General features: G+C 37.3%; 1 protein-coding gene across 1 annotated transcript in view; it reads right to left on the bottom strand.

Moving 5' to 3' along the window:
- Nucleotides 1-21,215, bottom strand: part of LOC5570422 (frizzled-4) — a 151,834-nt gene extending 130,619 nt beyond the window's left edge. The window contains exons 1-2 of the mRNA XM_001659083.3: nt 20,763-21,215; nt 18,090-19,598 (exon numbers count right to left, since the gene is read on the bottom strand). Of these exons, the coding sequence (XP_001659133.3) occupies nt 18,090-19,000 (911 nt within the window). The 5' untranslated portion in view covers nt 19,001-19,598; nt 20,763-21,215. The remainder of the gene's footprint in view (nt 1-18,089; nt 19,599-20,762) is intronic.
- Nucleotides 21,216-27,881: the final 6,666 nt, after the last annotated feature.

A 27,881-nucleotide genomic window follows, 5' to 3' on the forward strand; every position in this document is an offset into this window, starting at 1 on the left:
TATCGACGCACTGATAGACTTTTAAAATTGAGGCTACATGAATCGCATCATTTACCAAGGTGAATTCTGATCATGTAGCTTTTGAACTCTCGCACTAACAAAATTCCTTCCTGTGATTTCGGTCTCTAGTAGCAATGGACACCACACTAACATTCCTTCCCTTCCCCCGACGATCGTAAGGACGTGGCCGGCGCCGTTATTGACATTGCTAATTTTATAATTCACGAAATTGTACATTGAAGATGTTATGCTACTTCCAAGCTGTATCTGTTGATTCATTGTACAATTTTTGATTATACCGTCAATCACATAGGCTTTGAAGCCTATGTTGTTCATCTCAAGCCTTACTATGAAATCATGCATCACGTTCGGACCCTTTTGGGGAGAAGTCTGTGTCACAGCGGTACGCGTTGTTATGTTGGATCCATGTTTTTCCACACACCACTATCCAACCAAAAGCGGCGACGAAGCTACACAAAATGAACAAGAATTTTATTAATTTTGATGCGGCTCGGTTTGGTTGTTGTCAAATTTGGCTGATGACTGTGAACCGATAAGGTTTCCAAGAGGCAAAACATATTAAGTATTTTATACATGTACGCTGTTAAATGAAGCGAAGTCCAAACGAATGGAGAATTATTAATTAAATCTTATGTTGTGGCAGATGGATGCAAAAGGGCCGTAAACGCGTTGTTGCAATCAAACGAATTAGTGGCAATGATATAAAATTGCTGTTAATACAGATATCAATATCAACTGGCCAGTTAGAAGGATATACAAACATTCTTATCTATATGTTAATCTCACATATGAATACCCCTTGATAATGAGCGGCAAACTCGCCAAGTGCGGAAAGCACTATAATAAAGACAATAATAATAACACCCCTAATAAATGAATATTAAGTCCAAAATGTCAGTGAATATCAGTGAAAGTAAACACACAATGAAATTTGAATTGAAAGTTTGTTTATTATTATATTATAAACATGGATACTTTATACTACATATATAGCAATTTGTTCCTAGTCCTTCAATGAAGTTCGAAGAGTACATAAATTCGTCTGAGATGAATTTATATCTAACATCTACTTTTCATCCAAATCATTGCCCCAAACTTTCGTCTTCCGGGTTATACGTCAACCTGGAACACACTACTGGCTTCAAACAACCTTCGAAAACAAACCTAAACTAGATCGGATAAACAAACTATATTTCTTGCCAACATCCTCGTCCATCGGAGTGGATGATATCCGATACTTTTCCGACGTCTGCCACATTGTCACACCCGATTCTCCGAGGTTTCGCACAGTTGAGCGAGCTGTCCGCCAAGTGTGACAATATGTGTGATCGAATCGCTTTTTGTGCACTTTTGGGGCTATTCCGGAGTGCCTGATGCGAGACGTGAGCTCAATCAACGGCAGCGGTTCGGCTTCTTGTGTGTGGGGGGTAATTGGAGCTCTATAGCCCCCTCGGTATATGTAACACCCATGTATTCGATATACCCCTGTAGTTTAGGGTTACCAGAAGTAGTCTTTTAAGCATATATGCACTCATTTCTGCCTCGAAAATTGTATACTATATTTTTTTTTTTTTTGCTGAGCTGTCAAGGCTGTCTTAGTAGTGTTATTCGAACAACACGCCAAGCTGTTCCCATAGGGGACGTTAGCCAAAAGAAAGAACGCTTCAAGTAATACTGTTTCATATGGTATACCCTCTTCAACATCTAATCCAATTTCTTTCGCCGTTCCCTTACAGTACCTATCCATCTAGTATTCATTGCTTTCTTCTCCATGCTCCCTCTTACTTCGAGCAAAATAGACCGATATGCCGGTAAACAAATTAAATATAATTATAACGGTCGATACCTTTGTATGTAAAACATCAAAATTACTATCGATAGATGTTTCATGTGTATTGCAGTTGGATCGTATAAGACCAAATCAATCATTGTAGAGTTTCTAGGAGAGGAATAACAAGTAGGGCTATCATGGTGTGGAATTGAGAAAAATCTTGACAAGGAACTCCTCAAATAAAATTCTGTCGTTGGAATTACTTTGCGAATTATTCCATGCGCGATGTTTGGCATTAAAGTCACGAATGACAAGAAATTTTGACTTATTGCGAGTCAATTTTTACAAGTCGTTTTTGAGGAAGTCAACTTGCTGCCCTGTGTATTGAATAGGCAAATAATCAGTTATGAAAGTATATTTACCAAGCTGTGTTTCAAAATATTTAAAAATTAAAAAAAATCAAATTTAAAAGATACAAAATATTAAAAGAAAATAAAAAAAATTGAAAGATTTAAAAATTGCTTGTTTAATCCAGTCGATCATTACGATAAACAAAAAATTTTGAATTTCTTTTGAGTTTGGATTAGGTTAATGTGACCAACGACCTAGATGTGAAAAAATGTTCAAACAAAATAAAGACAAAATACATGAGTAAAAAGCGCAATTTAAATTTTGCAGGCTGTACCAGCACTCCTTAACAGAATTGAAAAACACTTTTTCCAATGAGAGCATATATGGTAACCCTACCCCTAGTTGTCCGGTGGTTCCACCGGAGGAGGAGGTAAAAACATCCCGCTAAATTAGTTTAAATGAAGTGAAGATGTAAAACTACTTCTTTTTCCACCGCCAGTGGCCTTAAGTAGGTTCAGCCGGCATGACGGACGGGCCAAAAGGCATTCCGTACGTTACGAAGGAGATCCATAAGCAGAACCCATCAAGAGCCAATTCCCGTCTTCTTGTCTCTCGGATCCGAGATCGGGAGATGGAAACATGAGACCCCGAACTAAACTAATGAAGAAAGAAAAAAAAACATGCTTAGAGAGCTCAGTTCACAAACGAAACGAACAAAAAAAAACTTGAAGAAAAGAAACATAAGAACCACTTCTATGCGGTGCAGAAAAGAGCGAAAAGGAAATCAAACATTACTCCTCAAGCCATGGCAGAGAGGCTTTTGCACTGACATAAGCCCATGGAGCCGTAAGCCAGCCAGTCAGTCAGTCAGTCAGTCAGCTCAACCGGCTCAACCCAGCAAGCAGCGGTAATCATAATTATAATAATTCATGCAAGATAGAAAAACACTCGTAATTACTAATGAGATGAGTGCGAAAGAGATGGATTGATGGGATGACAATGGGAAAGATGAAAAGGGAGATTGGACTGGAGGAGCATTTGAACGGAAAGGGTTTCGAAATGGGTTTTCTGGAGTGGTGAGTCTGGTGAAGAATGAATACATATCGACAATTCGCGAAAATAAGCACATCAAGTACAGAACTGAACTGCGAGATGGAGTCATGCACTCCATTAAGGGCGAACGCTACGTGAAGGGAACCCAAAGAAATGCTTTCGAGTGATAGAAACGGTGTATTTTTACCTCGTTATCCCTTTTTGGAACCTCCCACGAAGCCGCCGCTGGGGAAGTGCCTTAATCGACTTGGTTTCGTAGAAAATAACAGATCATATTACTGTACAATATATCTTAGTTTTGAGAGAACGACTCAAACACCTCTAACACCAGACAAGCCTAATATGAAATCACTAGTTAGGGACGGTGTTCCCTTAGTAGACAGTGCCCTGTAGTCTCACCGTTTTGCTATGAATCGTTACAAAATATTTTTGGCGTAATGTCCCACTCGGACATTGTCCTGTAGTGCCACTATAGGAACAGAAATTAGAAATAGTGTTACTATAGGCACATGTGTTCCTATTAGCGTTGGGCAAATTTGTCTATTACATCGATGTTACTGAATCGATTCACAATTGAACTGCCGAATCGATTCACCGATTTAATCGAATGCTTTGAATCGATGTTTTTGAATCGATTTGAATCGATTTCATATTGAAAATTATGAACTTTAAAATAAGACCAAATGCATTTGCATTCAATTATAACATCCTTTATCAGTTTAATTTAATCAGTTTTGAAATTCCATAGAAAAGATTAGTACAGCAAGACTAGATCAAAATTTGATTTCTTTTACCTCAGCTCGTTAGGAAATATTCATCAAGTTCAACAAAATGAATCGAATACTTAAATCGAAAGAAGATAATCGATTCACCCGATTTCAGATGCCCCAAACATCGATTCAAAAAATCGATTAATCGGAATGAAAACACCGATTTTTGAAACATCGATTCAAAATCGCCCAACGCTAGTTCCTATAGTATTTCATTTTTTCACAAATCCAAGATAAGAAAGCTTTTGAATGACGTAAAAATAAATAGCGCTGGCTTTATTTTTCAATTCTGTAGAAATATTTGTTCTTAGCTATGCGGCTATTGGTACACCGAACTTATTTATGCAAGAAGTTACAAAATGATTATTCTTCAACCGCAGTACACTTCACGCAGTTTTACACTTGTGCATTTATCTATCGAGACTTGACCCACGTAACCAGTAAGCACGATAAAATGGCATAATAACAACATTAGATGCACATGTAGTTTAGTCGCTTAATACCATTCGGTTTTATACAAGCATATAAAAGGAAAATAACCATCATCGTTTTAGAAATCTCCACAACCAGTTTTTTTGCTCAAACTTAAAGCAGTTTTCATGAAAATCTATTATTGCATTGCGCCAGCTATATGTAATGCGATGATAGATTTTCATAATGATATTTTCAAATTTGAATGAAAAAAGTGGCTTTTCATTTTTGATGATTGTTGATGATTGAATAATGGTTTCTTGAGCCTTAATGTCGGAAAATTCTAATTAGCACAACCGCTGTACCGTTATGGTTCTTAAGGATTTCTCCTTAGCATTCAACTGCGCGAACCACCAAATCCTAAAAAATAAACTACGGAATGAGTTCTTTTTCTCTCAGACAGCGTGTGACTTGGTGGCATCTTTCCTAGATCGAAGAAGGCAGTCCGTTCGCCTTGGGCATGTACTATTCGATGAATTAGATGTCCACGATGGTACACCCCAAGGGTCTTAGCGCACTACTCTTCGCCTTTATATCAATAGTCTGTCCTCTTCGCTGAAATGCAACTATCATCTGTATGCCGATAATCTTCAAGCGGAAAAAGTGTACTGGTTTACGGAGCCACATGCTGGAATGGCCTACCACCCGAAGCCAAACTACAACCAAAATTACTTTTATTTAAAACATTTATCAAAAATATTGTCCAATCTTGTATTTTGAGTTCACCATCGATTTTTTTCTATAGTTTGGCACCGTCATTCAATTCATAACTAGTTTGTATGTTCTATTTGCAAATCTTACATGCAAATTTCAAATTCAGCTTCCTTAACCTGGTAAAAAGTTTAAAACTAATAGGTTATCGTCAAAAGTAAACATATAAATACAAATAGGGGAACGTGGGGCAAGATGAGCATCCCTTGTTTGTGTCGTTCTTACCGAAGTTTATCAAAAAAAATATTTGGGGTTCTGATGAATATCATCAAAATGATCTGACGACCACAAATTTCAACCAAAAAATCAACAACACAACGTAAATATTGTCAAAAATACATATTTTACCATTTCATACAAAATTTGATCATTTCAAAGTGACATTTTTGTTGCGTAAACAAATTCATTCATATGTTTTTGGCCATACAGTTATCCCAGACAACCAAAATGTACGCATAACGAAATCACCTGGAGGCTTTGTATGTGCAAAATTTCACTTATTAGATGTCGCGAAAAGGCCTTCTACGTACAAAAGTGGAGGCGATATGCGTGCATATATTATGTGATGATAAATAACATACAATGCGAGTGTATAATTATTCTTCCGAACTAACCTGTTATCTTTTGCGACTTAACTTATGATAACACATGTTGATTTGACAGCTGCTACGGATTGATTCGACTTTCTTTGTACGAGTGTACGGGACGGAACAAAATGTACAAATGAACTCAGAAAAAACTGTTTTATGCGAGGAAACTCATCAATTTGACGAGTTTATCCACGGTGTTTTGCGGGTTTGATATAATTGGTATGGATAAACGAGTTATAACGTGAACTTTCATGCGATTTCTGGTTGTCTGGGAAAGAACAATTTTCTGTAGATAATCTGGAGCAAAACTTTTATCAAATTACAAAAATGTTTTAATTGTTTTAAATGTATTAAAAGTTTGCACCCTTGGGACAAGATGAGCACCATGCTCAAAATTAAGTAAAAGTGTAAAATTATAGAACCACATTTAGCTGTGGGCTTGACTTACGGTATCCGCTTTGTACAAAACTATTTTTCTAAAAAATATATTAACAAACAAAAAATTTAATCGTTTTTTAAGTAAAATTTTAGTAATTTATTCAAATTTATTTATCTTTAAATAAAAGCTTAGAAAATTAAGCTACTTGGTTGAAAATAAATACCATCAGAAATTATAGATAATATCTTCGGATATTATAAGCATTGTTTTCTTTAGCACATTTTATCTTTTTAAGGGGATGCCCATCTTGCCCATCTTGCCCCGGAGTATTTTTGACCGATGATCAAGGATTGAATCCTGAGAAAATTGAGAGAATCTCTCACGTATCGCTCTCTGTAACTATCATAATACTAGTGGTCCCGGCAAACTTCGTCTTGCCATCAAGTAGGCTGTTGAAAAACGCCATGCAAGTCCCGTGTAGAAAATGACAGATTAGTATTCTTCCGTTTTCTCCACTATCCCGAAGAGTTTCCTAAACTTTTTTTCGCACAAACACGTCGGAGCTCTGGACGAATTCAACAGTGAAAGAATCATGTAAGTCCAATCACCCGTTCTCAAGCCATTTCGTGACATACAAACACCATTCCATTTTTATTGATATAGATGTTGCACATAATGAGAGACTGTTTATCGTATACTGCTACAACTTTGATCAGATTGGGGGGATAAAAAATAAAACCCCTCTAAACATGCTCCAAACCTGGGAGACAATATTGCTATTAGAAGTTCGTGGATTGTTTATCGTGCCAGGAAAAAAAAAACACCTACCCCCAACGGTAAACAAGCTCGAAAAATGAATTTATTCATCGCTCTCTCTTTGGGGCTCTTTTTCGCTGCTTCCATTTATCAGACTTGTTACAACTTGTGATACATTGACGATCGTGGACCGCAACAGATGGGATGTTTTTCTTTGCTTGCTTTGATCGTGCTTCATACTCAAATGAGAGGGAATTCTGCAATGCCTGCCAATCATTAAAAAAAAGCTTTAAGCTTTATTTTTTAACGTGTTATTTGGAAAACTATTTATAACTTTTTGAAACGTTTAATGGTAGGAGCTTAAAGTAATAAAACACTATATACAAATACTAGCCAAATGGCATAGAGTGCTTATTTAATGTCTGCACTCATCAGAATTAGAAGTATTAACTATGCAGTAATATCGTTTCTAAGCAATGAAAATACCGTTATTAGGCGCGTCTAGGGATGAATCGATACCATCAAGGTATCGATACTTTTACTTGAAAGTTATTTCGTAAGAAAGAATCGATACCAACCAAATATTTAATCAAAAGTATCAATACCTACTTGAGCCAAACAAGTACTTTCCATTCTAAAGAAAACAAATTATATCTAAAATTAAAGTTTAAGTCGTATTTCGCTTGGTGGATTAGATTACAAAAAAGTTTAATAAATTATACTTTAAATTTTATGTAAACATCGATAAAACCAGTGTTTTATGCAACTTTGGTGACCTGTAGCTAAAAATTATGACGTGCTGGAACATTTCTGAGAATGGCATCAGATTCAGCAACCCCAAATCTACTAGAGACACATAATTTGATCCTTGAGACACGCAAACATGTCATTTTTGTTACGCTGTGTAATGATAATACCTATCGTTGATTAGTTTTTAATAAGGACATATTATTCGAAAAAACTAGCAACATTTAAATGTAGTGAAGATAAGCTATTAAGGATTGTTTGAAGTGTTGATGCCAAAATTTAACGGGAATTGTATGTGCTCATCGTTTACCAATCCTTCCAGTCTTTTATGAAATAATCTTGTAGCCTTGCAGTACCGTGTGGAATCGAACTCCGTACACCTAAGAAATGAATCTATATCCGTCCACTTCATACAAAACGCCTACAATTTGTATGAAGTGTACGGATTTTGAGCCTGAACGGATTTCGGTCCCCCACAGTATACGCAAATGTTCAAAAGAAAGGCATACCTACATGCAGAATTAGCACTGTTCACAACAACAAACCCTGACCATCAAATGCAAACGCTCCTCTCGGAATGACCATCCCACGGAATGTCTTCATGCCAAGCAGATAACGACTTTTGCTAACGATGCCAGAGGGCGTCACCACCATCCCAAACCTAAAAATGTTCCGCGCACATGCAGATCTGCGCTGTTAGTTGTGATGCTCGTTAGCTTTCCACCATCCGCCATCGTGGTGGACTCTGCGCCAAAGTCAGGAACCCAAATTCTGGCCTCTACTTCGAGACTGAGAGTTCATTCACCATCAGGGTGAAGCTTGTCTTGTAATCCAGACTCGTTTTCGGCTTGTTCTCCAAATCTATCTGGGAGAGGTGTAATTGGCGCTTGATTGCAGTGCATGTACACCGGGGTCCAGAATGCTATCACACCAAATCATGCCGGTTGAAGACATGATCAGGCCCAGCTATATGAGTGTGTGCCCTCATCAGCACACAAACTCGCACCAATTTGAACGAGTTTTATGGAAGCTTCACGCGGAGCCAACTGCTCTTCAGCGCTCTTCACCTCGTCTTCATTCCCCGAACGTGAAGTTGTGGTCTCGTGCGGTCAATGGCAAACCCAATGACGACGACGAAGACCACAGCCAGCCGGCCGAAAGCAATGATTCGATTTATTGATCAGATTTTTTTTATTCAAATCAAATCACCCGAATCGAGCGCTAGGGTTTGGGATGTTTGGCTTTTTTTCGTGTTCCTCCTCCGCCTTTGACCGTTTGTAGACCGCGATCGTCGATAGCCGGATTATCGATGGCAAAGCCACATTCGGTTCGGGCAATCCACGAATTGATGGCGGCGGAAAAGAGAAACGGCGACAATTCAGTCGACAAGAGGCGAGGGAACTCGCTCGAATCTAAATCTTAATCGCTTTATTTTGTAGATTTTATTCGGCATTTATTTTTATTAATTAAAATTTATTGGCCCATCGTGGAGCAATTTATTACAGATGAAGAGACACATAAAGGTGCTCTTAGTGAAATATTTCGTTCTTCGCAGCCAATTGCATGTAGCAGACTGGGATTGTAACTATAAAGTGTATATATCCTTATTAACCCCTCTACCGGCAGCTGCATTTTTTACCGCTACAAAAATATTCAAATCACGATAACTTTTTTGTTTTTAGATATTTTTGCACCATTCTTTCACAAGTTCTCAAAAAACTCTTCTAGTTTTCGAATATGTGTCGATATTGATAATTGGTCATCTGGATCCGGAGATATTCCAAACCCATAACCCACGTAAATATCTCAGGCTACAGAATTTTTATCGTATTCGGATATTCACTCCTTGAAATGATACATTAATGCGAGTATGTTGAGAAAAAATGAAGCAATTTGGTGCAGCCGTCTTTGAGTAATGTGCATTTATGTTTCTGGTACCCCCCCTGGACAAATAAAGATCTTGAATACTCTAAAAAACCTCATATCGTAATTTGCACATTTCTCCAAGAATACTGAACCAATTTGTATGATTTTTTCAGAGTGGCTCCTTATTACCTGGTATTTATTTTTTTGATAAATTGACCCAAAACAAAATGGCCTCCAGAGATATTTTATATGGAAAATGTCGGTCCCCCAAGGAACATCGAAATATCTTCAAAACCAGATCACCAATGATTAATATTGACACGGCTTCTTAAACTAGAAGAGTTTTTTGAGATTTTGTGAAAAAATGGTGCAAAAATATCGAGAAACAAAAAAGTTATCACGATTTGAAAATTTTGGCGGTAAAAAATGAAGCTGCCGGTAGAGGGGTTAATCATCCTTAAACCCTAAAAAGTTATAAATAAGCACTTAGGGTTCACGGTGTCTTTCGTGAAAGAACTTACTTTGAAAAGGTATCTTAAAAGCATCTGCCAAATGAAAGCTAAGTCTATTTCCTTTCATTTGATGCTAAAAGCAAATGATCTATCTAGTGTCACTTCCATAAGTTGAAAACATGCTTTTACAGGCAAAATTATAAGTAAAATTTAACTTTTTGGGGTCTGGATAGTATAGGTAAACGCGCAGCTGTCCAGCAAGAACAACCTGAGGGTCGTGGATTCGAATCCCGCTGGTCGAGGATCTTCTGGTAATGGAAGTTCTTTCGACTTTTCAGGGCATAGAGTATCTTTGTACCTGTCACACGATTTACACATGCAATAAATGGTCAATTGGCAAAGAAAGTTCTTAGTTGATAACTGCAGAAGGTCTCATAAGAACAAACAAATTCTTGATATTTTTTATTATGACTATTTGTTTGCTTTTGATGGAAAGATAGTATTTTATATTGAAAGCAAACAAGTGTTCATATTCCAAACAAGCATATTTCATCAGGGAATTTATTACTTTTATACAACTTTCACCATTTTCAAGGAAACATGAAAACAGACATGTTTGAATTGGTTAGTATGTGAAACATAAAATTCTAAACAAACATTTCTACTATCCAACTCAATAACAACGTATAATAAAAAAGAAAATATTTTTGTTTATTCATAAAGCCTTAATAGATTTATTAACTATGGATTATCTTTGTCCATTTAAAAGCCAAAATAAGAGATTTTGATTTGAGTTTATTTACCGTTTTGACTCATATTCCAAACACTTAAGGCCAACAGTGACTTGAAATGTATCTAATAGGCATAAGTTAGCTGATTTTTGTGAAAAATTGAGTTTATCTGCCAAGACTAACTGTTAGCTGTTGAGTGTGCTGATAAAATTGTTTGTTTAAAATTATTTAATATTGTTTTTACGTAAAAGTATTGAACAACAGTTTGATTCAAATGCCGAACACTGTGTTCATTCTGTCTCAAATTCCGAACACCTTGATTCAAATTCCAAACAGCACGAATAAATCGCATTTAAATAAAAAAAAATATCTAAACAAGTTTTACTGGTCTGGAACTAGAGAATCATCACTACTACCGATGTATAAAATAGACTGGAAGACGTTAAAATAGAATTTCAATTGACTGCCACTCCCTTGTAATTTTATGACATATTTCAACCAAATCGCCATACAAAAACCAAGTGTTCGGAATATGAGTCTGTTCGGAATTTGAGACAAAACAATATAAATGTTGTAAAGGTCGGACTCGATTATCCGGCGACTCGATTATCTGGGATTCGATTATCCGGAGTTAGTTTTTTGATATTCTTGTTTTTCAATTTTTATGCATAAATTTGAGGTAATTTGATATTGCAATATAGAATATGATGGTTTTACAGTTTATAACGTAGGTAAAAAGGGGATTTTTGAATATGCTCGTATTTTTTTCTTCTCAAGACCCATAATGATCCCATAAATAATTTAACTGCACCATATAAACAAAACAACGAAAAAACGAAACGGCAATGTTCTTTTATTGCCGATTTGACATACAAAATGAAATTTAATAATTTCTGATGATCGGTTAGGCAAAACGAATGCAAATTAAAGAATATTAGTATGACACTTCATGTGAGAACTGTTTTCATTTTAATCGAGAACATTTGAGGCTTTATATACGAATATTAAAAATTGATACGATTTTAGCATTTTCGAAAAGCTTACAAACAATCTGTTCAATGATCACTATTTGATGTACATAGTTTTGAATAGTTGGTTACTTATCTTCGACAGCTTAGTTATCATAGACTTTGAATATGATCTCAAATCTCTTAGGGACCACTTTTGTAATCTAAGTCAGAAATTTCCATATGACGTTAAACGCCTAGAGGTATGCAATGCCCTATAAATTTTAAGTAATTTATTCAAATTTGTTCGATCTATACTCCATTATCAAAGTAACCCCAAAACAGAATACCGAATTTCGATTATATGAAAAATTATATATCCATTCGAAATGAATATTTTGGCAATCTATCAACTGCAATCGATACCAAGGATGCCAGTACTTGTTTTAAAAATATAAAATTTAATTCTTTGAAACAGCATGCATAAATATTCAAGTTTTCTTCGAAAAAAAAAACTATCAAAGTTACCCCATTTTACGGTACTTACCTTAGATTGAATATGAAAATAAATTGTACAACAAATATAGGTAGCGCTTCAGTGGGGATGACATCTGACAAGCGTCTCGGATTTTTTCCGGGACTGGTCACATTAGCCCACGTAGCTCTACATTCAACATCTTTGGCAGAGTATTTCTAATTTAGTAACTCTCATAAGAAATTAATGTGAGCCCAATTTAAGACTTCAGGCTGGCTGAAACCGGTGCTTCTACGCTTCTTCAGCCAAAAAAAAATCTTCGTCATTTCAAATTCCAAAAATATTTATAGTCATCTTACCAGGAATTTCATCGAAAATATACGGAAAATGCTTCAGGAATTATATAGAAAAAATCCAACGATTCCTCCACAATGATTCTTGGATAATCTTCGCAAGGTTTTTAATTTGATTTACTAAGCAACTCAAGAATTTCACCAAATTGCAATAATTCTAGAACGTAGACAAATTTCAAACAAAAAAAAATCGGCAAGTCTAAAATGGTGACACAAGAAAGCCGAAAATGTCGCCATTGCAGCCAAAACAAAACTAATCGATCGACAGCAATTTATTTTTTTATTTTTACGGATTTTGGAATGTACCTTCATGTTCATATAAATAAAACATATAAAGGTGGGCTGTTTGGCCGAATGCCATTTGGCTGAATTACGAACAATCGAAATCAAATTACCCCAACGCTCATGTGTAGGATTCATAAGTGTGGCCCAATAATTGATCAGCTATCTAATTTGTTGATTTTTATTATTTGACGGAACGTCACGTGTGTCACTATTTAAGAGTTCCAAGAGAATTATAAAATCGGCCAGTCAATACTAGTTTTGAACTCCACACATCGCGTCAAGCGCTAAGCTGGTCGATTCGTCTGTAAGTAACCAACGGTTTGAAAGGGTTTCAAGTGTTTTTAATGATTTCATCAGAAATATTTCCTTCTTTTGAACATAGGCTATTCTCTCTAGGCACACTGGCTTCTTTATAGTTGCACTGATAAAACGATTATATACGTTACACTTACTAATATGCTCATAGGAGATGTTTCCTTCTTTTGATCATAAGCCGTCCTTTCAAGAGAAACCACGTGCTCCGGTGGGGATCGAACCCACGACTCCCTATTCGCTAGATGGGCGCTTCAACCTACAAGCTGCGGAGCTCCTTGAGAGACCCCGACCCTCGAAGGCGAACTGATTACCGTAAAATGGGGTGAAGTTGATCACTATTGAGCAATTCTGTACTATAATTCCTAGTAGGATGCATGTATTCTCATTCAAATATATTAAAAACCTGTACAAGTTGGATGTTTTTCGAAATATACAAACGAAATTTTTACGAATTGTTATCATAATAACAAAAACATTTTTTAGAAATCAAAAAGTGGATTTTTTGATTCCGGGGTGAAGTTGATCAGTTACTGTGACACGTTTCCTAAAATAAAGAGACATGCTATTTACTAAATTTGGGATCACTGATCCCGAATCTAGTCTCAAAAATCTTACAACTTGTTGATGAATCTGTCAATTTTAGAATTGAATGTTGTGAAATCCAGAATACATCAAATAAAACGCCTAAAAGTATGCAATTTTCTTTGAAATTAGCAACTCGCTCTCAAAAAGAACATTTTTATCTCTGAAAAAGATTTTTCATCCTCAGTGCAAATATAAAACTGGGTTCACAGAACATATATGGAATGTACAAAACAGTTTATATAAATGGTGTCTTAATATAGCCTTGGCAATAGTCGAATGTTTGAGGTAGAACCCTTCAACAGTTCATCGAACATTTCCTTAAAAATATGTTTTTTCCATGGTATGACTATCTTGAACGACAAACCGAATTTAGGAACATCAAGAGGTATCATCAGGTAATACGATATGACATAACTTGTGATAATTGAAAACGGATAATAGCTCTCTTGGCAGTTCATACATGTGGGTACGGGAATGATCAACTTCTCCCCACTCATCAACTACACCCCGAATTACGGTACCCCAAAGCAAATGGGATCATCATTTCGCAGTCTAAACTTCGTTCGGATATATGAGATGAATATCAAAGCGAGCGAGAGTTATTTTTAGAGATCGGCTCTAAGCTGAGAAGCAGGCTCAGGTTCCAGTGAGGACGAATAAGAAGAAGAAGAAGGACTAAGAGAATAATTCTTAAAAAACTATGATACACTCTTAAAAATAATGAAAATTACTCTGGACGTAATTCTGTTTATGACTGAATGACACATGATGTAAGTGATGGAATGACACAAAAACGTGTCCTTGAAGATGTATTGAACAAAAAATGTAATTTTACTTGTTAAAGGACACGAAAACGATGGAACTGTGATCGACATTTCCCGAATCAGACACTAACGTATTTGGAATTGGACACAACTTTACGTCATTTGGCTCGCTTCTTTTATGTGCATCCCAAAAGACGTAAATCACATTATTTTTTGGTACTGTGTACATTTCAAGATGTTTTCAAAAATCTTGTTGAATACTTAGGAACTCTTGCAAAACATTTGAGCACACTTTTTAGACTCAAATGCGAATAAAAATTTAAAGAGCTCTCCAATAATAAGCATAAGCATTGATGGCCGCACAATTCGTAGTTGCTACTTCGTGATTGACCAGAATAATCGAAGTTGCACAAGGAACCAACAGATGTAGCTTGGGAATAGCTTTCCATCTTCAATGTACACTTTCGAGAACCCCCAAAATTATAAAGTCAATTACAGCGCCGGCCACGTCCTTACGGTCATCGGGGAAAGGAAGGATAATGAGTGTGACATCCATTGTTAGTAGAGACCGAGATCACCTCTGTATCTCCATGTTTGTCACAGGAAGGAGTTAGCGGGGAGGGTTTAAAAGCTACATAATCAGGATTCACCTTGGTAAGTGATGCGATACATGCAGCCTCAGCTCAAAAAGTCACTCATAAGACATTAAAGACAACGTGAACCTATCTTAAGTAGACATTTTTAATGTCGAACCACTCAAAGTTATTTCTGTAATGACAAGAAAGAAAGTTAAAGGGAAAGCCTATGTCATGTTGAACATGAACAAGAGCTTTTGTCGACACTTTCAGTGACGAACCATTCATATTTTGTTATTAAAATACATAAAGAGTGACATTTCCTATCGTTTTCATCATACAAATTTTGTACTTATTCCGCGCGGCGTGGGAGTCGAGACGAGTCGCTCTCACCTCAAGTGACGTGAGACGACTAATGTTAATCAAATGGGAGCGAGTCGACAATTGTCACCTCACTCGACTCGTCTCAGCTCACACGCCACGCAGAATAAGCACATTTGCTTCATAGTAATTAAACATTTAAGATAAAAGCATGTAACGGTCTAACCAAAATAATTATCCATCCGTGACTGAGCAGCCACACACAAAAATCCACACTCCGACAACGTTAAAACCGAACTCGCTAATTTTAATTTTTTAAAATCACTCTTTTCCCGGATGTAAATCTTATTAGGAATGCAAAACTCCAAATCACAATCGGCCCAAATTCACTAAAATAATTATCAAAATCTGCAGAAAAAAAACACGAGCGAAAACTTTTGACCTCTGTATCTACGCGCGAGTAACTACGATAATTTAAGAACATATCCCCATGAGTACCAAAATGGCCTCTAATATGGCACCTTACTTCCGACTTCGCTTTCCGTTCCCTGCTCCCACGCTTCTCACAGTGTTTTGGAGAGCGATCACAAAAAATGATTATTTGAAGTTACTAACCTTATTGTAGAACGGTGGTTTCTTAACTGAAAGCATTCCATAATGTGTTTTTCACAAATCACCAGTTTTTGAATGCAAACACGTAGTTATTGCTGTGATTTGTGTTGTAAAATACCACGCACTTCCGAATCACTTCTTCTTCACGCACCGAGATATTGTTTGCTGGATTTTCGGTGCCCGTTCTTCACTTATAATCGTATTTCTACTCACCGTAGCAATTCAAAAATCTAATGCGATACTTGAAACACTTTGATTATTCACGCACGATGCTCCTGGGAGCAATAAATCACTTATATTAATCAATTTGTGCTCGAAAACAACATCGGAACGTGAAATCACTGAGCCAACATTGTTTATGATTCGGATGCGTCGCTCTCACTGATTGGAAGTGATGCCAGTTTTTATATTTGCAATTAGAATTGTTTGGATATTCATACACTAGCTACAACCACGTATTTTACAATTTCATAATACTCAAAAGGTGTACAATGTCACAAGTGTTGCAAAACATTTTTATGCGTGAGAAAAGCAATGTACGACGTAATTTAACAGCAAAAATGAATATTAGATATTATACAGTACAATTGACTGTAGAATTCAAATGCATACTGATGGCAACTTTCTCCGTCCGTGAGAAGCGAGAGAAGAGAGGAGAAAACTGCCAAAAACAGTAAACAACACACGCATGGTGTGAAAAATGCTTATAATTTTTGTCAAAAAACATGTTTTCACTACCAAATGAAATAAATTGTGATTTTGAGTTTTTATGAAGTTGTTGATGAATTCATATCAACAATAATACCTTTATATGAAACGTGTGCAAGTAATACTATCTACATAATTTTGTTGGTGAAGGTATACATGAAGCATGATGATTCATTTTTGGCCGACGCACATAACATTGTGCTCCGCCTTGTTGGGTGACTCGAGAGGGTGCTTTAGCGGGTGGCTCGAGTGGGTGGCAACATTAACCCGACGGGTTCGGGTCGGGTTCGGGTCGGGTTTGAAAGCTATAAAAATATCGGGTACGGGTCGGGTTCGGGCTTGAAAAAAGTCGGGTTTAGTCGGGTTTGGGTCGGGTTTGGTGAGAATGGTTCACAAAGAAACAACCTGAAAGCTTCCCTATGTATCAGAAACGATGAATTTATCATCTTTTCGAACTCGGGTTCTATTCGGGTTTTTCTTAGAAAACATTTTCGGGTTTCGCGTCGGGTTCGGGTTCGAACAGCGAAATTTTTTCGGGTTCGGGTCGGGTCCGGGTTTGCTTTTTAATTTTTGTCTCGGGTTCGGGTCGGGTCCGGGTTTGAAGGAATAAAATAAGTCGGGGGTTCGGGTTTGAAAAACATGAAACCCGACCATCTCTACCTAATATCAAACACAACAATACAGTAACAAAGTGTTTTTTTAATGCTCGTAACTATATCACTTTAACCATCCACGCAAAATGATGGCCCGGAATCTGCTCGATCCTAATTTTGACCGCGCGGTACTTTCCACCATTTAGCAACTGCATGCACTCAAATTGACATTACCGCGAGAAAGCACTCAATAGTGCGGTCTCGTTCAGCATGCATATCCATTACGTCACAGCCGAGTTAGAGAATTTCAAAAACTTCCCGAAATTAACGAGATCGGTTGCAGATTTCGCCGCTCATTACATTCGGCTGATGCGCACGTCAGATTTTAATGGCCATATGTAACAACCGAAGCGAAAATGGCATGACGGTGGAGGCGAATGACAGCACTTGGAGGACCACGTCAAAAGGAGATTCCAATAAAAGTAGCACGCTGTTAATGATCCTCGCGCAATTCGCCACCAAAGCATCGGCCGCGGTTCAGTAGACTGTGCTCGAGAGAGTGCATTCGTAAGTAGGTACATCTTCTCGATGTGCATTTTGTCGATTCCATTCCGTCAATCTCAGCTGCCAGTACCACTTGACGGGAAAGATGCAACGTTGTTCGAAATCCTCTCGACATGGAGGACTGTGATTAAAAAAGAGTTAATTATCGGCCGTACGGAGGAACATTTAAGTTTCCGAAAATAGTTAAGCATCCCTGCGAGCAACGGAGGAATACCGAACCCAATGAGAACGAACGTGCTCGTTGGAGAAATTTATGGCGGTTGATATATTGAGGTTCGTTACTACAAGTAATAAATGAGAAATGGTTGAATTTTACGACTTACCAAACAGCTGCTGACATGCCGAAGTAGTAGCGCAGTAGGAACGTGGCCGCACATGGCGCCGTCATGAGGCCATCCGTTAGCAGAAGCGAAACGCCCGGAAGTTGTGTGTCGTAGCCACAAGCGGTTGCATTGCGTCCTGCCAGCCAGCGAACTGCCCAGCCGACCGTGACCAGGCAATGACTGATGACCAGCGGCATCAGAATCTTGTCCCATCGTTTAGTCGATAGAATTAGACAGAGGGTCGCTATAATGGCCGTAAAGAGAGCGGCCACACTCCAAGATGTGAGCCATACTTCCGCAAAGTGCTTTTCGTTTTGCTCGAACATGATATCGGCTTCGCAAAGCGGTGCGCAACGTCCCGATCGGTTAAGCCGCACGTACAGATGAGACTTAATCAATCCTTGACATGTGGGGCGATCGTTCTTAGAGATCATTACAACGCCATCTGTTGGTTCGCCGGGACCTTGCATGCACATGTGTTCATGGTTGTTCTCCTCTGGAAAGCGATTGCAGTCCAGTGCCGAAGGCCATGGGAAGCCAAATCCTTGCAGGATAGGATGACAAAGGGTTTTCACGGTAAGGCACAAACCTCGGCATGGTCCTATAGGCATGGGGACTTTTGGAGTGCACATCGGAACATATGCAGCGCACAGGAAAAACTTCAGTTGCTTACTGCAGCCGTACTGGATCAGAGGGGAAAAGGTCTGTAGCGTGAAGTCTGCATCGGTCTGCAGTTCATGTCCTACCAAGTTGGGTAGGGATGTCTCGTTATAGCCTATTCCACGGCATAGTTCGATTCTTATAGGCTCACATGTACGTTGGGTGGCAAAGTCTGACGCAGACAGTGCTGGACTGAAAACTGCCAACAATATCAGCAACGCAATTCCCTTTGCCATGTTGCGATTGTTCATGAAACGCTTTCCAACCGAAGGATTATTGAACTTGCAAGTGGATCTACGCCATCCACTCAATCAAAGCTGTTTGGAGTACTTTAACAATTACCGCACCAATCGATTGAATTTTAATCTTGTTTAAAAGCTTTTATATTCACACTCGTTTGTTCGGAACGAGTGGCTGTCACAGTTAGGATTATGCTCGTAATGTTTTCACTCTCCTCTTGTAGATCTTCCCCACACGATCGTCTTCACCTTCGGTGTACGTATCACCGAAGACAACAATATGCTGAGAGAAATCCACTGGAAACCGCTGCCACTACAGCTACACAACACATTCCACTACCGCGTGTTGGTACGGAAGAGTCTCTCGTCTTCTCCAGCTCAATGATGACGATTCCGGCGAACGAGAGAACAACACAGCAACGTTCATCTCATAAAACCAAGACGCTATAACAGTGCACACTCTCGTCTCAGACGTGAAACTTTTCTTCTCTACACTTCGATATAGCCTTTTTTTCTTCTTTAATAATCTTCTCGTTTCTTTTGGGTTGATATTCTGCTCTTGTTATGCGATCATTTGTTATAATTCACCTTCGCGGTCCATTCGAGTTTGCTGGAAAAACAACATTTTTTGACGTCTGCCCCGGACAGATTTTCATTCCGAAATCACTTGTTCTGGTTCCCATCGATTACCGCGCAAAAAAATGTACCCGAGTCTCTGGCTATCCCCATAACGAAGAGTTTACATTAGGGCCGGGAGCCACCTGTTGAGCGATACCCCCCTACGCTATACTACGAGCTATCAATGCTTATTTTTCCTGGCACGCGCAAGTATAGCAACATTTCATCGTGGTGGTTCAATTTTATAAATAAATCACGGTAAATTTCGCGTTCCTTTTGCACCGGATTTTGGAGCTGGCAAACATTCACCCAATTCGGTCCATGAGTAAACAACGATATGTACGGTTATTACCGATCACGCGCGCGCTTGCACTAGAAATCGACTCGCCATCGATGGGAGTAGATGAGTACTCTAACAATGACGTCGAATTGTTCTGTTTCTTGACAGACCGGCATGGCTTCGTTTTGTATTCGCGGAATTTACCAAAATTCTAAGGAAACCGTCGAAATGTTATGATAATTTATTATCCCCGCAAACCACACACATTGACCGCGGTCATGCACAGTATCTTCCTAAGCCGAGTTAACGCGAATACAAATTAGCGATTTATGACAACGAATTATGGCCGACTTGCCGATTGAAACACATGTTCACGATTCGAATGCATCATGAATACGTTATTAATCGCACACCTTTTCACGAACGTGATCAAACGTAGAAAACTTTGTTGACTAGCGAGACTTCTGTTCCGCTGATCCATCAGAATAGGTCTGAATTCATGCTCAAAATTTAGCCCTTTATTAATCGGAGCCAAATCTCAAATTATCAAGATCATAAATGTGGAGAACCGGACTTCCAACAGTCCCAACGATTTATCTCCTTAAATTCTAATACACAGTTTAAAGAACGGACACCAATCTCCAAGTTTAATTAAAATGCTTCAACTAAGCTCCCGACCAAAATGTAAACATTTCCATTCACTTCCCCACAGGTACCATCCCGTGAAACCAGCTGTTCACGCGATAATTGTCACCTCGCTATCGTCGTAATTGCCTTCATGCGACACATCGTCGTCAACGAGGAGCCCTACCCTCTCGAAGTCACTTTACTGATAAAAAAAACACTTCTTCCAACCACCGAACGGCAGCACTTTACCTTCTAGAGAATAAATTAATTAAAACTACACAATTCCTTGCCCACCGAGCGAACACAGGAGAAAACGACGCAACCGCGTAGAAATTATCATAATTTAGATAAAACTCGCCAAAATCCGAATGTTTGGATCGCGCGTCGTACACGAAAATCCGGAGTTCTGTTTGTGTTTTTGCTTCGCAGCAGCGAACGCGTGCAAGGCGGATACCTATATTCACTTCACTGATAAAACCCAGCCGCGTGACCGTTCCGACTCGCGTTAAAACTACGTCTACCTGCGACGACGATCAACTCTCACGAGGAACTGGCACAAGTCTGCGCCTCGCCAACAACGGGAGATATCCAACGAAGCAACCGCACGCGCGCTTGAGATATTCCGCCCTCTCACGGCAGCAGCGTTCTCTCGAGCATGTCCCGAGCTTAGGGCAGTAGCGTAGCTTCGTTATTGACTATATTATGTGGGGGGTGGGGGCGTGCAACCAGTGAAAATTATACGTCATATCTGGATCACCTCTAGGACCCTGGCAAATAGGCGTTTCATTCATCAAGACGAATCCTGTAAGTCAAGTGGAGCAAAAGTTCGAGTGGAGCAAGAGTTTCTAGCTCAATTCAAAACAAAACTATCAAATGACATGATGATTCGAATGTTATTCAAGTAAGAGACTTTCACTCAAAATATTATGAAAATCGATTGAGATTTGAGAAAGTTGTGAATACAGTCAACTCTCCATGTGCTGCAGCTCCATCTGACATAAAAATAACTTTTGAGAAATTTATTTTTTGTTTAACAAAATTTATCAATTTTGAAATAAATAGCTGAACTGCTACTGTATCATGGGTCAACACTTCTGATATTATAATAAAACTAACGTTTTCCAATTTATTATCTTTTTTATGGTAAATCTCGAATGGGTGTATCGTTGCTTGGGAATTATTCCAGTGATATCCTTGAGCAGCGTTTTGTATGATAAAACTATAATTTTCAGAAGAGTCGCTAATTACCAGTATTTCACCTTGTTTTAAGGAGTTTTTTTTTGTTTCGTTTCTGATAGTAGTGACCAATTATATGCTGAGCATACTGCTGTGGATGACCGTTCTTACGTATAGATTGTACTGAATGTAGGGGATGTATATCCTCAAAACTACATGGGGAAGTGAAGAAATACGATTTTATTGTTTTGGATGGAAAGTAAAGTTTTCTGTATGTGATATAACGAGAAAATGTATGAGTTAGCTAAATAAAATAGTAGATGAGTAAGTCAAAGATTTTATAAGATTTCATTAAGGTGATCAATTAGTATATCGACTCTTCCAGCAACAGAATTGACAGAAACTCTCACCACGAGGTGCTGAGTAAATATTTAACACAGAATTCACGACACAAATTTTCACACGATTTGTTCTTTCCTTGAACTTTGCAAAACTAATATGTTTGATATGTCGCAAACTAAATTTTAGAACCGTCAATTCACTGGCCACTTACTCCTGCGAACGAGTTATCCGGACTTTTTGAATTGTTCTTCTTTAGACTTGATTTGCAAATTTATGAAGCTTGATATGTCGCAACATAGGTTTCAAAACCGCCAATATAATGGTCACCTTCCCTGGGGAACAAACTGGGTATCCAATACAAGCTGGCCTGTATCTCATGAGTCATTCAAAACTGTTTGAATTATCCTTCTTTAGGTTTGATTTGGGAATGTATGAAGTCTAGTATTTCGCCTCCTAGGTTTCAGAATCGTCAATGTTATTGCCACTTCCTACAGAGAACCGGGTATCCATAAACGCTTGAACTTTTTTTTTAGACTTGGTTTGCTAAATGATAAAGTTTGACGTGCACTTGGTTTGCTAAATGATAAAGTTTGAAGTGCCGCAAGCTATGGATTCGAAATTAAAGTGGTTACTGATTCTTTAAGTGGGGTTACTTCAGTACTCCACGTGATAAATCCGGAATTACCGTCATTATCGAATCGATGACCGCGGTTCCAAATATTAGAGGAATTTTGAAATAGATCCAGAAAATTCGACAGAAATTCGTTGAAAAATGGATGAGAAATAATATTATGAAGTTGAAAACTTTAATCAAATTCTATGTTTGGCACGCAAGTTTTAATATGAATGCACTCCGATTATACAGACATAGGACAGGTTGTGTTCCACATGTGATGTAAAGCCAACGTAAGAAGAACTCAAAATGATATCTCAACACCACGGCTGGTTAAAAACTGCGTACTGAATATTTTGTTGGAGATTAGCGCTACGAATAGTATGTTTTTATAGTGTAACGGTTATGCGTAGAAATACAACAGCGAGACAGTTATTCAATAAAAGGACAAATTGACTTGATTTGCTTTTTATTGAGTTTTCAAACAGAGTAAAATTTTAAAGTAAAGTGTTTTCTAAAACTATACGTAAAAATAAACTGTTTGATGACAAAAAGTCGAAATGCACTAAAAGTAACATGGGACAATTATGCGTACAACAGCAATTCATAGTTGCCAAACTTTTGCAAGATACACCATACTGAGAGGTGAACCCAAACTTTTGCACGATGACTTGAAGGAATGTTTCATTGATTTTGAGTAGTTTTCAAATTTTTCCGCAAAAATTGCGTGAGTGCTCTTCAAAGAATATAAGATTACGACATCTTGTTTTAAAATTTTGGCCGATCCAATGCTGAGGATATTAGCTATGTTTTTTCAGTGTGTTTTTTTGAAAAATATCACAACTTTAAGTCAAAATTTAGTAAACAAAATTCAAAAAATGTTTTTGGAAAAAAATGCATACGAAGTAAGAATAACTCTTTGCCTTTCGAATGCGGCTTAGAGAGTTTCAATTGGACGAGTATCACAGAGATGTGGACAGAACACTTTTGTATGTTTTTGAGGGGGTGAACCCAAACTTTTGCACGGGAGTGTATATGTGACGATTTGCTCACCAGATGCGTGAGTCTGAAGCACTTCGAATAGCTGTCAGTCATCCCAACTTTGGCCAAGAAAGCTTTCAGTTAATAGCTGTGGAAGTCATAGTCCAACCAACGAACTCCCGCTGTACAGACTTTCTCATTTGTGAAAATTATGATTTACATGCTTTAAAAAAGTTTGGACCACTTCAATTTAAAACAATTTTAACGGAAACAGTTTTTTCGTGGCTCTTAATTTTACCGATTTAGATTTTTCCTATGTTGGAATAGGGTGGTCCATAGATTCTATTTCTATTCTCACTTTTGTCGTCTGCAACCGCATATGTCGTTTTATCCAGTTTTATCAGTGAATTTGATGAACGATTATATGAATAAATTGACGTAAACACTAGGCCACTGTCATAGCAACCTGGTTTATACGATAAACTATCAGAATAAACACTCTACACTTCTTCGGATAAGTTGGTGTATTTGCTCATGTCAATCCGTTTTCCTATTGTAGATCAAATTTTTCTAAATAAATAAGCGCTGTTAGACATGCGAACAGTGTATTATTAGGTAAAGAATGCATATCAATGAAAAAAATCAATTTGGTCATATTGGCGCTTGCGCCGACTATGGAAATATAGGCAGAGAATATTGGTTTTCTGGTTCCAGAGTTCTCAATTCTGATATCTTATCAATGTAGTTTTGAAAAATGCGTAATTTGGTGAGTGAAAGAACTCGCTATCTCTTTCCGTTTGGGACCTATTATTGAGTTTTTATTAAAGATGACTTCAAAAATGTTTGAACTAAAATATATATTAACAATTCATTTGCATGAGATGACTACTATTAAGGGGCCTCCCTTAGCCGAGTGGTTAGATTCCGCGGCTACGAAGCAAAGCCATGCTGAAGGTGTCTGGGTTCGATTCCCGGTCGGTCCAGGATCTTTTCGTAATGGAAATTTCTTGACTTCCCTGGGCATAGGTATAATTGTACCTGCCACATGATATACGAATACGAAAATGGCAACTTTGGCAAAGAAAGCTTTCAGTTAATAGCTGTGGAAGTGCTTATAAGAACACTAAGCTGAGAAGCAGGCTCTATCCCAATGGGGACGTTAATGCCAAGAAGAATAAGACTACTACTAAGCAAGAAAAACAAAGATAATTCTTTAGGTACTAATCAAATTACGCATTTTTCAAAGCTCTAAAAGGTTCATAAACTACTTTGATGAGATATTGAAATTAAAATCGCTGGAGCCTTGAAACCAGTTTTTTTTTGGACCTTATGTGAAAATAGGAGAAAGCTCTGAATCAGTTAATTTGAGAGCTACAAAAAAAGCTTTTTTTTTGGAAAGTTGCCAAAGGTATATCGCTTTGTCTCCAATTCCTAACATGACTCAAAGTCGTACAGAGACGATTTCAAAGTTGTGAATTGCTATTTTTATTGTAGAAAAATTGAATTGTAGAAAAAATGATGAATGAAATGAAAATCGCTAGAAAAATTCGAGTGTTTGGGATATGAGTCATGTCAGAATTTAGACAAAACGATTTACCATGGTTTTAACAAATAAGAAAATTAGTTATACTATTTCTAAAAAAAAATGTGGGCCACTCAAACTTTAAATAACACTAAACAAAGCACTTCACTAATACAACCAACTTTGTAGACGAAAGTTTTCACTCAAGCAGTTATTGCATTTTTCTGCGTAAATCTGCTTTCTGGACCATAATTAATGGTTGATAAATGTCAGTTAAATAAAGCCAGACCAAGTTCAAGTATACGAGCCTATTTTTTATTGAAATCCTAGTCTGGTTTGAAACTAAGCACTATTCTTTGCACACGTACACGCGTTTCAAATCATAAGGACAAAGTTATTGCGGCAATCTACTGATTGGCTGAAGTATTGATAGAGACGTTTTTGAGAAGCTGATTTAATTATTGCTCCAGTTTTCGTTTTTCTACCAGTTTCAATTTTTTTAATTACTATTTCTATACTATACTGTTTTTCACGACATGAACAATGCCATAGCCGATCAATACTGCAGCGTCTGTGGTTTTCTATTTCGATGAGCCGCGTTTTTACGTGGTGTAACTCCTGAAAATTAAATTATGATGGTGAGTAGTAAGTAAATTAAGATGATGAGCAGAAAACGATACAAACAATTTTCACAGTTACGCCTGTATTGAGAAATGTTTGATTTAGAAACAAAATCTTGCACATTTTCTCTTGTTTTTCATTTTCTGCTTACGCTACTTAACAATTATATACAGACACTATTGCATTTCCAAATTCTGTTTCGTTTCAATCGGTCGATATTGTCGTGAGCTCATTAGCGTGAAAAATACGAACATCAAAAAAGAGGTCTCAAAAAAATCCGCTATTTTGGTTTTTTAAATTTGCTCCTATACGCTGGATTATTATGTTTTAATATGAGACCTTTCAATATGATACCTAAGAGTTGGGAACATTTAATTTTCGATTAGTAGAGAAAGAGTTTGATTCCCAAATTTAAAAAATAGAAATAAGCGCTATTTGCATGATTTTATTCCGGACGTTAGGCCACTTTTACTTCATATCCCGGACACTTTGGTTCCGGAAAGCATGTTTGGAAAAGTCAAATCATTAATTGTACCAGGGCCGCATTTACGGGGGGTCCAAGCTGGCCATGGCCCCCGGGCCCCCACATTTTAGGGGCCCCCACAAACCATAATTAGAAGCCGATGAAATGAATAATGAAACTTTTTTGAATCACATCGAACGATTTGAAAGAAGTTACTAGGTGAGCTAGTTTCAAATCAAAATACTAAAGCTAAATACTTAAATGTTCATGGATGAGCTTGAGCTACCTTTACAAGATTATTTAAGATTTAGAAAGACTCAAATTGTTTGAAATCGAAAAAAAAATTAAGCATATTTATTGAATCTCTACCATACTTGAATTGAAAAAAAATAACCGAATAGGCAATAGTTATGTAATCTTTTCGAAGTGTAACGAAGATTTACTTAAGTATGCTTAAGAGGATTGAATACTTTAGGACAGAAGTTATTTAATTTATTTGAATATCGCTTAAGCGGTCATAAGCAAACCATTCGTATTTTTTAATTCAAACAAATAGAAAGAACAGCAGACAAAAATATGGAATCAATGTTACCGGTGATGAAAAGGCTAAAAAAGTTGAATGTATAAGACATAGCAAATCTACAAAAGTATGTTCGGGACGATGGATGGTCAAAGGGTTGATAATGGGGTAACATATTTTTAGATATCTAAGTAAATATTTGAAATAGAGATGGGTAAAATGGTCGAAATTTGGGAGCGAATCGTAGGTGAGTCACTCACAAAAGTAAATCGAATTTTTTGATCGATTCATTGAAAAAAAAATCATGCATTCCGGTTCTTGAACCTAGAATATGACAATTTTCAAATGAGAACACATTTCATATAACGAAATACTTCAATTACTTACACAAGTCTGGTGTACTCGACTATGTTAAGTGTAATTAAAATAAAAACTTTCCATGGTATTTTTGAGCTGACCTTCCATAAGTGCTAGTGAATCATGACTCGTTTGAAAAGAATCGGGATTCGTTCACTCATATTTTGTCATTGACTCTTTTGAATGATTCGTGAGTGGGGCGTTGAGAGATTTGAAATATTGATGTAGAATTTCATTGGAACACTCTTTGTAGAGGTCGAAAGCTTCCAATAAAAAAGTATATTTCTGAGACAAGTAGTAAATCAAAGATATATCATTTAGAAAATCTTACAGATATTTTTTTTAAATTTAGGGTGTCATAGAATATTGAACTTTTATTAGAATGAACACTATTTGAAAATTTAATGATAATCATTGTTATTGGACAATTTGTCTGCTTTGTTCCTAATACAACCCAATCCAATTTCTTTGATTCAATGTCATCCCCTCGATGAGAATCAGTCAATTTTCATACATTTATAAATTAGTGAAAATTATCGAACAAAAATAACCTTTACATAGACTTCACCTATGAACGTATTTCCATAATCGAACGAATACTACAGGAATATAACCTATAATCTACAATCCTAGAATTCTAATCCCAGTAGACGGTAACCCATACTTGAAATTATTTTGTGGTACATTTATGAGGATTTCAAGGTAGTTTAAAACTGACGTTTGGTAGTTAGAACCTTTCATAGCATTAAAAAATAAAATTTCTTAATGAAATT

This window comes from Aedes aegypti, chromosome 2 (genome assembly GCF_002204515.2).
Source record: "Aedes aegypti strain LVP_AGWG chromosome 2, AaegL5.0 Primary Assembly, whole genome shotgun sequence".
NCBI lineage: Eukaryota > Metazoa > Arthropoda > Insecta > Diptera > Culicidae > Aedes > Aedes aegypti.